Here is a 12,313-nt window from a genome sequence, read left to right on the forward strand (position 1 = left end):
ACTCCTGGGGAGTTTAAAGCAAGCCCCAAGCACCATAGCATGCCCTAAGTTATTCCATTTTCTTCCATATTTTTTATTGCTCAATAAAGCAAATATTAACCAGAAGAATCAAACTCCAGAGGTTTAAATTTGAAAGTGTATCAATTTACTGCGTCACAGAATTTCTTTGGGAATGAGTGCAAATTGATAGCACACATACATATATCTTAAAGTACTTAGTTAAAATATTTCATTATTCAATCTGCATATTTCAATGCTTGAGAGATTACAGCACTCTGCAAGAGCAGTCTGTCTTCCGTTTTTCTACAATGACCCATAACCATAGTGTAGGTATTTCTGTTGTGATACAAAAGGGGCGACAGCTGTTGAGTCAGAGGAGTAGTTTCTCAGGGGTTACAAGGCTGATAAAAATTAACCATGGACACCTGCCTACGAATGGCAGATGACTGGAGTTTGAATAGTTATTCACAAGGTCAATGGACTTCAAGTAATGTCAACTTTAAACATTTGATGGAGAGGTAGCAAGGACCTGTCTTCTGAACAGTGAGAAATGCAGTTGCAAGTTTCTTACTGAATAGATGGCACTGTGGCATTGGCTGGCAGGGCTTTCACTAACATCAGTTTTCTCCTTCCCTTCTGCAACATCATTTGTTGTTCTGCCATTGCATCTATACAGTCAAAGGTAGCCTTTGTCTCCCTTTCCATATCTGCCCTTCCTCACTCAGCGACTGTTTAAAACAGTGTTCTCTGTTCACATTCTATCCACAAGAAATATTTAAGATTTTTATTTACAGCCAATTCTGAAGGCAGCTCCCGTGGTGCCCAAAGATTAAAAGGGTAGGCCTCTGCCTACCCTGTTCCCTTTACTTGTTTCGCATGCCACAGCTGTTCTCTAGGTAGTAACATGCAAATCTTGACTAAAGATGCACGACCTCGTAAAATCTTTCCTAGCTTTTCAGAACATCGTAACACACCTGCAAACCTTTCTCCTCTACATCCACCCTTCTAGCATTCATAAAACCCCTCCACAATAAAATACATGTCCATCTTTTAAATGGAAAAATAGCCACTAGGAAATCGACTTGCTGAGATCCTAGAACGATGAGAGGGAATATTACACCTCTTTAGGCTTTCATTCATTCAGTGCTCCTACAACCAACACAAAGCAAGCAGCAACACAGCTTGCAGCACTGTGGTCGGCTTGGAGCTGCTTTACCATCCTGTTGTCATTCAGAGCTGGAAGGGCAGTGTTCCAGGCCAGAAGGGTAATAATTCAGATAGACTGAACAGCACTCAGTGAAAATAGAGAGAAAGATTCCCAGTTGTGTTGGGTCTTTAATGATGGGAACGCCATTTTGAAAGGATTACGATGAGGCCAAAACTCAACCCCCTTTTTCCCCCCCTCTTTTAAAAATAAAGTATACATCAAAACCCAATGGTTAAGACTTTCAGTTACTATCTATCCAGGCCAGACTTGAATTAAATTAGAAAAAAAACCAACCCCTGAGCCTATCACCAGTCACTTGAACTGTTTTCTGTGTTCTTAGTTTCTTAATTTAATTTGCCCTATTACATCAGGGAACAGGAGCAAAATTTTAAGTAATACTGATTTTTTTTTTGGTGGAATTTTTACTGTGATTGCATTTCTAGAACACAGCAAGTCAAAACAGCACAGCTTAAAAGTGATTTCAAGTATTGTATTCTCCAGAGCTTTAATATTCACATGTAGAGTATGTAATATTCTTTGACCCATATGCTTAAGTGGGTACAAACTTCATTTATTTGTAGCACAAATAAACAGTAGGAAATGTCTATTTTGTATTGCATACAATGTGGTATCCTTGTCACAAAGACAATTAGCTGCCAGCCAGACATCTGAAATACAATCAACTCCACTTCACCTCCTATTTTTGATTACTAGTGTAGCTCCAAAGACCAGCAATATAAGAGGAAAGTGTGACCAACTTTTACATATATACACACACATAGAAGCATGTATACATCTATATATGTATGCACCTGTACATGTATATAAAAACATTATGTTTAAAAATCTGTATATCATTACAGTCATTACATATATTTAACCTTTTACTTAAGGAAAAAAAATATTAGTGTGAATTACATATTTACAAATATTCAGAAAAGACCTCTGATTGATTCTTTGTGGTTTATTTACTTCCATTACTGTGCAACATGCTGAAATACATCACAAACTGGAATAGGAATGTCCCACAGGAACAGATTTAAATCACTAGGGGAGTCAGAATTTGAACTCAGAACCTCCTGCATATATCTGTAAGACTTCCTCAGACTGCACTAGCTACAGATACAGTCTGTGTACTGTGGAAAGACGATACAATCCATTTCCTACTACTGATGTTTGTACCAAAGTAACAATTTGTACTTACTTTTCCCTCCCATTTGAGATCGTGTATCTCAGGGCAATTTAATCTTTTTGGGCACACACATACTTCAAAAATCAGATGTGTGACAGAATGAAGAATTTACAGCATCCTTCACTGACTTCAGTGACTTAAAGATTAGTTCTGATAGCAGGACAAATTTAAAAGGCTTAAAATAGAAGGACAATACCACTATCCATTTTTAAAAGCCAAACAAGTCATCTCAGTTGCACCTCTGCTGGAAGTAAGAAAGAGAAAATATACCTGCTAAGCCATTCTTTGAGACCTTCATTCTGTCTGCTATACCAGTTTTAGAACTCATTTACTCCTTTCTTCCACTCCCGTTTCTGTCTGCTATTACCTATGGATTGCCTTGCCCAAGACCTGACCCTCTCCATTTCCAAATTTTATTTTATGTGCAATATCCTTAGGAAATGAGAGTTTTTGCCTAAGCTACCTTCTCTGGATTTTCTGTGGTATTCTATTTTCTCTGGTTTTGTCTTCCAGATGCCAGGGCCAAGCTTTGTTTTCTGTGTACTGCACAGCACTGGACACGGCAGCAGAATGAAATAGTATATAATTATAAAGATTGTATTGGCAGTTTTTCCACCAAATTTTACTTCACACATACTTTTTTCAGTGATGCTATATAAGGACAGAGAAGTCTAGTGACAATTAAGTAAGAGTGTGTAACCTTATCTGTTGCACTGACTTCAATATTCTGAATACATGCACACTATAAAAGATAACCAAATGTCCACTAAAGGTCATCTGGTTAAGATCTTAATCTCTTAACTTTTACAGTTTCAAAGAGGAAACAGCATCTGAGGTCAGGCATCTCAGACTCTCCCCAGGGGAAAGGTAGATTTAAGTGTTTTACATAAGAGAAACGAGGAGACTTGCATAACATTAAGAAATGAATCAGCAACAAGTTTGGGGAAAGAAACAAAGAGAAATGCTGACTCTTTTCTTCCTGTTTTAATGACACAATTTATTTCAGAGAGATGAGAATTAAGATAAAAAATTAATTTCTAAAAATTATTTATCCATTCTGGACATTCAGTTTTACTTTCAGAGATACAAATGGCTACTTTATTAATTGAATAAAAAAAAATCTCATAAAAATATTTTAAGAAAGTTTTTTTTTAATTCTGAAAACATCTTTCTATGATTGCTACAAAACAAATACAAATTTGTTTCTGTATTAACCTAGAAAGTAAGTTGTGTGATGAAAAACAATCTGAAGCAAACATAGTATTTTCTTTTCAGAATGCATGAAATATTTCAAGTAAGTCAGACATGACCTGCAAAAAAATAACTGGAAGAGTCCCTTACCTGCCGAGAGATGGAGCTGCTTGTAGGATCTGGCACCGCAGAAATAAGGTTGGCAGTGCTCTTTCTATGAACACTATTCATACCAGGCATTTTAGTGATTTTACAGGCTTTGCTACTAGAACTAGAGTTTTTACGTTTTTTTCCTTCTGATTTGTCAAAAGAAAGGGGTAGAGAAGACACTGCATTATGTGCTCCCAGGGAGTGGTCCCCTGAGTGGTGCACAAGAGAAGATACAGACAGATTAGAAGAGTCAATACTGCTTACTACCATGCTCATATGTTTCACTGAGTCTGCTGAACTACTTGATAAGGAAGTCCGTCCTGAGGGCTCCGATTTGGCACTGAGTGGGCTTGTTCCGTTATTTGTATTGTGCACAGACATACTGTTATAGGAAGATGTAGCCTGATAGGAGTTCAAAGTGGAACTGGGGTTCAGGACACAGTTCTTTTTGTGGGACCCTGAAAATGAAGACGAGGAAGTTGTCTGTAACGATAACGAGGACGATGACGACGATGATGATGATGACTGCGGCTTTTTCTTTTTGTTACTTGAAGACTCATCACTTCGAGATGACAGGTCTTTCACTTTTGAGGATTTGCTGGTTTTTGTTTTGGATGGCTTGTGGGATGGGGAAGGGATGACTGCTGGCACTGGTGACACAGCTGATGGCGCCTTAAAAGTTGAGTCCATGATACTTAGGCTTGCAGCCACATGAGGAAAAGCTGTAGTGTGTGACATAATTGAATTCGTATCTGATGTTGTCACAAAGGCTGCATTTGATAACATGGCTGATGTCATTATGTAAGAAGAAGAAGTGATTCTTGAACTGATAGGTGTTGAAGGAATATACACCGCACTGGGGTTGCTGAAAGGCTGTAAGACTGATGCTGGAAAAGGAGTGGAGACATGCGCTGCTGGAGAAGGCATGGGACTATCTGCCGCAGGAGGAATTTTCCTAAACAGAGAAGTAAAAAAAAAAAAAAGCAGCAGAGAGTTAGATACATAAAAAAATTCCATCTGAACAATGCAGATAAGAAACAATTTCTGGGAAGGACCAACTTATTAAAAAAGGCAAACCTAATTCACTGTAATTTTGATTCCTATTCTACCAATCACATATATTTTAATATTCACAGTTCAAAATCAGCTCTGCATTCTACAACAGCTTAAAAATGCTGTTACTTGTGATTTTTTTTTTTCCCCTCTTTTTAAACTTGCAATTCCATTCTGATGTTCTTTTGGATTTAATACAAACAGCAAAATGCAAACCACATGTGTTCTAATATTGTAAAGATTCAGGAAAGCTGGATTATGAAGTAATATTCCTAAAAATTAATTTTGAAATAAGGCACATTAAATCTGTGAAGGCACTGGAGACCTAACAGAAGATGATTAGGTAAAGAACTATGCAGCGTAATTTTCTCTATAAAATTCTGTTATGGCACATGAGCCCTAAACTGTGTAACTCAGTTAAACCAGAACTGAGCTCCACTTCAGCACAAGTGCCCCATGTAGCAACTAAGTACAGCGTTACAATTTAATCACTTTATTACAAATTTAATTTCCATTATTCCTCTCCTATTTTACCAAACAATTAAAAAATGCAAATTAAATGCCTGATGGTGGGATCTACAAACATTCTAATCACTATGTTTCATTCATTGCGTATGTTTTGCTTGAAAGTTCAAGTTGTGGAACAGTTTCAATATCAACCTAAACTCACAGGTTAGATTTGATGAGCATAGTAAATGAGCCAGTTTGGGGGGTTGTGAAGCATTTCATCACTGAGCTTAAAGAGGAAAGGAGGAAAGCTCATCCCTTTCCAAATGCAGTGCTATTCCCAACAGCTCATCTGGGAGCTGGTTAGACGGGATTAACTAGGTAAGTTACTGAGTAATTTCACTGATATTGAAAAATTGACAAAATATTAAACAGTGCTTGATAAGCTTTATAACTACTTGAATACTATTCTGAGAATATGATCTAGTAATATTACCTGTGAAATTAGTAGAACACATTCAAATTCCTTTCTATTCAGCCATCATCTTCTATTATTTTATCTAGTCCACTGTTAACAAAGAACCAGACTTCCATAATGTCTCTTGGAAAATTATCATCTGAGCTTTTCTCATTATTTAGACTAAAATTTAATTCACAGTTTAATCCTATTTCTCTTTGTTAAGAAGCTGTACATCACCATAACTCTGCCCTTGTTATCCTCACTACTGACACCTTTTCAGTTTTTAAAGGCTTACTCTTGCCCTCAAAGAAGTATGATAAAAGAGCAGCACTGGCTGTGCTGTTTATCATAAATGAAATCCTAATTACAAGTGTTCTCTCCTGGTATTCTTCCTATGGAGACTCTCACAGAACACTGTTTATGCTACAATTACATAAGGGATTACATACAGTCCATGCCACCAGAAGTGAGGAAGTCCTACTGCCTGTGACTTGCTACACAAACAAAGCTGCTTCTCAGATCCATTCCTCAGGGTTTTTTTTAAAGAAGGGCCAATAATTCTTACCCACCTTTGTAAGGTACTTTGAGAACAAGGGATAAAAGTACTTTGTAAATGTTATTATTGTTCTCAACATATGGCCTTGCATCCTTTTACCCTTTATCTCAACTGGATGAGCCACAGCTACAGAGCTGCACTAGCGCTGGTTATAAAAGAACAGCTTTATGCATACCCCTGCTTGGGGAAGACAGGAAAAGATCAGTCCAGAGGAGGGTTGAGGACAGTAGAAGAATACAATAGGGGTTAAGCACTGCGAGCTTCCTGTGTTACACAGACAAGTAAGTACGGATGGAATTTATTAAAATATTAGAGATTACAGAAAACAGCTAGAATTTGGGAAAACATTTACAATTGGATTTAGTGGGAGCAGGATGAGGCCTGTTTATTTCTTGTATCATATAGCTACTACAGAGGTTATTTTTGTTTTTCATGATAGTAGTGATACTAGTGACACATTTTCTTAGATGCCTGAGTATCTTTTCTCCTGACAAACAAAGTCAATAGATAACAAGTTTTAATCTTCCTATTTAAGGAAACCAAATTAGTTTTATTTGTGGAAGGCAAGAAACACTAGTTAACAGCCAAATTGACAAAGTAGAAGAGAGGAACCCCTTGCAGATCAAACATGATCTGCCTCTAAACAGACATGAAACTGGCCCTTTTACGGCAAACCCAACCATTTCCAAACTATGTCTCCCAGCACAGTAGCACTGTTACCATCAAGTTACCAGGTTAGTCAGACAAGCCAAGCTTTAGTGTTTCAAAAAAATATTTAAATAAAAATCAAACCTTGTTTATCTAATGGCTGGCATCCAATGAATATAACACAGTCCTGATAATAAACAGTGACATGAAACACTGCACTTTAGTGTCATTACATTGGAAGAAGAATGCATATTCTGTAGCAGAATACCCCCCAAAAAAATCAATCCTATCTGCAGATGCCATGAGCTGTTCAAGTATTTTTATTTTTTTTTTAAAGAATTAGCATCTTTTTTAGAAGTGCAGTCTATTTTTATGTATCTATGTAGCCAAAGCGTATAGTGCTTGGAAATTGCGTATGTGATATAGAGGTGCTTCAATAGTGAGTAATAATCAGAATTTTAAGACCCCAAAGCCAGTAAGGGCACTATGGACTAAAAAACTATCATATTCCATCTTACGCACAGGCAATGTATACCAAGTTCCTTATCTTACAACACATGAGTCTTAAACAGCAAAGTCTGAATGGGCGATACGGGTGCATGATGCAGGTATAAAAATCTACGTAAAATCTAACCTGTGTGTTATAAAATGATACGATACCAAAACATATCTCCAAACCCAGAAAACACTGAGCTTTAATGCTTTTAAGTAATATTAACAGAACTACTGGATTATTCCTCCCCAGATTCAAAGGGACTTAAAAAAAGGCCAAAATCTGGAAGAAGTTTACATCAGAATAGGAGATTGTCCTGTTGTGCTGCATATTCCTTAACAGGGAAGAGAAAATTTGTACTCGTATTACTGCTATGCCTTAATACAGAAGTAATTTTACAAACGCTTCCCATGGAGTGTTTAATTTAGAAGTTTCACAGAATTAAAAATGTTAAAGTACCCACCAAGTGTAAAAATCCCACTTACTTCCACATCTGTGAGTTCAAGTGTTTTTCTACCATGGAGTTTAGTGCGAATCGAAAATGGTCCCATCTTCGGTCAAAGACGTAGTACCCTCTTCCCATTAAGCGACTGCCATATGAGCAAAACTGAAAGAAAAGATATTTCAACATTGTTTATAAAAAAATGTTTCTACATTATAAAATAATTATAATTTATATACCAAGGAACCTTTGTAATTTGTATCATGCATATAAAACACCTTTAAAAAGGTGTTTTTCACTATCTGCAGCATAAATACTTTTTGCATGATATATGAAATATGTGCATAATGTTTCATTTTAGTGTAAAGTATACTTCATACTTCACTAACAAGTCAGTTTACTATCAGGTACCTATCAGGTCTTACAGGGAAAGAATATAAATGCTGAGGTACTGCTAAAGAAGCAATTCTGGCTAATAATACTGCCTCAGAAAAGCAGTTACACCGTTCTGTGCACATTAAATTGCGTAATCATGTAACAGGAATAAAAATAACTGAAGAGGAAAAAGGTGCAATGGGAGCATCTTTAGTATCTATTTAATAAACAAACAAACCAGTGACATTTTAGTAAAAAAATAAATTATTGTCCATGGCACCTGCGCTACAACAGAACACCAGATACACTCTTCACAGTGTATGAAAATCATCTAGAGGAGTAGTAAATATTTTGAGAATTCTGCAGAGCTCAGGAGTATTTGCACTGCTTCCTCTGGAGCACATCCTGAAAAGTCTACACTGAAATGGTATGATCAGGAATCTACCCTTTCTTCAGTTCAGTCTTACTGATCTCACATTACGTAGAGAACTGCCGCAACACCTATTTGTGGGAGAGAAACCTGTTATAAATCATCCTCAGAAAACAAGACAACTCTTAATCATGCAGGGACCAAGTCACACAAATTCTGGCTGAGAGCAGAAGCTACTGATGCAGTAGAAAAGCATCTGTTTAAAATCCTTTCCAGCTTAATGGACAGTGAGTGGTGACTGTAACTGCTCATCTTAAGTCTGTTTCATGACAAGGTTAAACAGGTTAATTAAAACCACACCTAAGTTGATAAACTAGCTTCACCTCCCAGTGACACAGATCAGTTACCACTAAGACGTAGTTTAAGAAGCTGCTGCCTTTTTCCCGTCAACTACTAAGGCCTAGCTGGGAAAGGGACTTCGTAAGGAAAACAGTCTACTTCAATATGAAATTTAGCAAGTTAGCATGAACTGCGCTGAAGGCAATTTAAACCATTTTTTTCTGACTTCACGTTGATACGGACTAAGAACAGTTGCACTATCAGTAACTGCTTCAGCTGAGAGATGCTAAGATTTCAAAGAACAGATGAGTCAGTGGGATTTGCCTTGGTACAAAACTAGGATCCCAAAACAAAATGGCTATTGACAGCCATGCCTCACTCATGATGCCTGTACAAGAACTGGCTGCACTTAGATTATGTTTTAAACTGTGTGGAGGCACATGCAGTGAGCCTTTAGTTTTTAACTCACAGAGAAGCAGTCAGCAAAACCAAAGTAGAATACAAGAGTACCAATGAAGCAGGAGGTTCCTGCATTTCATAGTATTATATGGACTATAATAATTCTTATTCTCTGTGTAAGAACCAAATACAGAATTTCATCTGACAGTTGTTTTGTGTTCAGCACATACGTCTTCCTGATGTCTGACAATAACAAGTTCTCCTTTGCTCTAGGGAACATAAACAATGCTACAGTTATCACAGTGTTCGTTTTATTCTGCCTATCATATGGAAAACACACAAGCAAAGTCTTCGTTAATTTTATTCCTTGGCTCAATTTTGATGAGAACCAACTGCTTACAAGTTCAGGAGTTCTCCCACTGCTTCTTGGTTTGTACAGTGTAAACAAATTCACACTGCAGAGATAACGCCACAAGGCAGCTCTTACTACTTACAGTGAAATTTCTCAGTCACATGGGAGAAAGACAAAAACAGCTGTCAGAGAAGCACATACTTAAGCCACCACCAGAGCGGATGGGCTATGCCGTGCTCTAGACTTTCCATTTTTAGATGAATGAAGCAAGTCTATATACACTCACATAAATGATATTTAATTACTGCTTCAAACCAGACTACAAAAATCAACAAAGCACTGTAATAGCCCTTTGCTGCCATATGATTTTCAGAGCTATAACCAATTGCAAGGTACAGTTTCCCAAGAACTATGACAACAAAGAGATTATCTGTTCATGTCACATTTAAAACAACACAACTTTCCTCAGTTTAGCAGAATTACACCCAAGCTTGCAGTCTACTGAGAGGAAAATCTAAAACTAGAACTTCTGATTTTCTGCTGCTCATCTTGTCCTGCAACCTGTTTGTCACATGCACTGACCAGTCTTCTCCTCCTACCTTATCTCACCCATGCCATTTTCTGTTAAATGTATTTGTTCTCTTTAGAATACAGTTTTCAGAATGTAAGGTACTTATTCCTTACATTTTTTACTAAACTACTTCTTTTTTCTCCCCTCTCCAATTACATAAGAATAATGGCAAGGCATGCCGGAGACAGACACATACCCCAAGAGGTCTGGGATGGTGTCCAGAAAAATGACAGTCTAATTTCTCAGATTCTTCAGCTCCATCCGCTTCTCCTTCATCACTGGACAATCTGCTCGTTAAATCTCCTCCCATGGAAGGCAGTGGCAGTTCTGGTACGTACCCACTGTGGTTTGAAGAACTGTTGCTGTTTATGCTATTTGCAGATGACGGTCTAGAAGGAGAATATACATTTAAATTCATCAGTGTTCAAAGGCTCTGTAAACCTACCTGCCAGAGTCAAGCATCAAAGTAAATTATACCAGAAATGATCACATAATGAAGGACAGTAAAAGATACAGAACAGCTGACATTTGGTCTTGTCAGAAATATATCACGGGTTATCATCACGTTAGTGTTAGCAGAAGTGCCTTTGTATTGCCTGAAATTTTAAATTTGCCATGAAGTTGCATTTCAGATCTTGAGAGAGGCAAAGTATATTAAAAATGCAAACAAAAATCAGATGTGTAAAATTTTCTTACATTGCGCCATTACTCTACTCGCTTAATCCCAAGGGTCCAGTTATGAAATTTTATTTCATACCACAACCCTACTCAAATTAGTGTACTAAATATAGTAAGTGTTTAGCTGACACCCTCTACAGCTAGATTAGTAAGGGAAGTAACTGGGAGGACCTCTTACAGCATGTAGGTTTTCTTTACCTTTGTCTAAAATCCAATAAAACAAAGTGGGAATGCCTTTGCACCACACAGCGTGATGGTGCCTTGCCTTTCAAAAGTAGCTTGGAAACAAATTAGAAGTGGGGTGGAAGAGGATTCTTAATTACAGTCTGTGCAACCAAGTACATATGTGGACCACTGAGGTTGGAGGAGATGTCCACGTTGAGCAAAATCTCACGAATTTATGCCATCAGGACAGAGCAGTCATTAAGACTGTGGATAGGTGCCCTCTTCTGAACTGAGCAGGGATTGCTCACTGATGTCTATCAGCTAGAAATAACTGCTGCAGTTGCTGTTGCAAGGGATAGATTGTGCGAGTGCTCCTTAGCCCTCAGGAAAAGTCAGCCAGGTCAAGCCAAGTCATCACCAGTGAAACCAGCAAGCTTTGCCTCAGCAGAGCAGGGAGCACTCAACCTCTTGAAGCAGCAGAGCTGGAGGCTTGCTGGCTCCCTGCGGAGAGGTAGCAAGGCTTTCCTCTGGCACGGCTGCTTGCAAAAACAGACAGGATGACAGAACAGAGGCACTGCAGCAGAAACAGAAGTGTAGATTGTACAAACACAATGTATGACTGCTAAAATCATCCTCCTCATGTACCACTACCTTTGCAACCTCTTTAGCTGACTGTCACTGAATCGCATTCCAGTTTTGCTTCTTTGACTATAATACCTACCAAAACCAATGTCTGCCTGTCCCTCTGTGCTCCTCTCTATGTAAGGACTGTATAAGGTCACTCCTTTTACAAGAATTATGCAGACTTGTCACCAATTTATCTATGGGTATTCTTTTGTTGTCCTTTCACTCAAACCCTGTAAGGCCCACCTCTACCACCGTATGAATAAAATTTCACTATGGCTTGATGAACACACAGAAAACATTGGAAATGGCTGTCTCTGTAAGACTTGAGATAGCAAATACAATTATCTCTCTGCAATGGGGACTATCAGTACAAAAGCCCCCAAATGGGCACCAAATCCTGAGCAACGCTTCTGCAAAGAAAAGAAATATGAAACAATATGAACAAAACCAACTAGTTCAGTTCTATCTACTCCAGCCAAAACTAGTACCAAAAAAACCCCCAAACAAACAAAACATATGGGAAGTTTACCAGAGGACAATTAGAATTCAGTAGGATCCAATACCTCATACTAGTTTTTCTAAAGGGATGTCTTTAGAT

The 12,313-nt window shown here is 37.9% G+C and overlaps 1 protein-coding gene across 8 annotated transcripts in view; it reads right to left on the reverse strand.

Moving 5' to 3' along the window:
• ATXN7L1 (ataxin 7 like 1) overlaps positions 1-12,313 on the reverse strand; it is a 118,607-nt gene that overhangs the window by 4,395 nt on the left and 101,899 nt on the right. For all 8 annotated transcript variants that reach the window (XM_069801822.1, XM_069801820.1, XM_069801824.1 and 5 more), the window contains 3 exons: positions 10,442-10,634; positions 7,883-8,004; positions 3,741-4,695 (listed from right to left, as the gene is read on the reverse strand). In XM_069801822.1, coding sequence (XP_069657923.1) covers positions 3,741-4,695; positions 7,883-8,004; positions 10,442-10,634 — 1,270 coding nt within the window. The remainder of the gene's footprint in view (positions 1-3,740; positions 4,696-7,882; positions 8,005-10,441; positions 10,635-12,313) is intronic.

Source organism: Haliaeetus albicilla, chromosome 14, assembly GCF_947461875.1.
Source record: "Haliaeetus albicilla chromosome 14, bHalAlb1.1, whole genome shotgun sequence".
NCBI lineage: Eukaryota > Metazoa > Chordata > Aves > Accipitriformes > Accipitridae > Haliaeetus > Haliaeetus albicilla.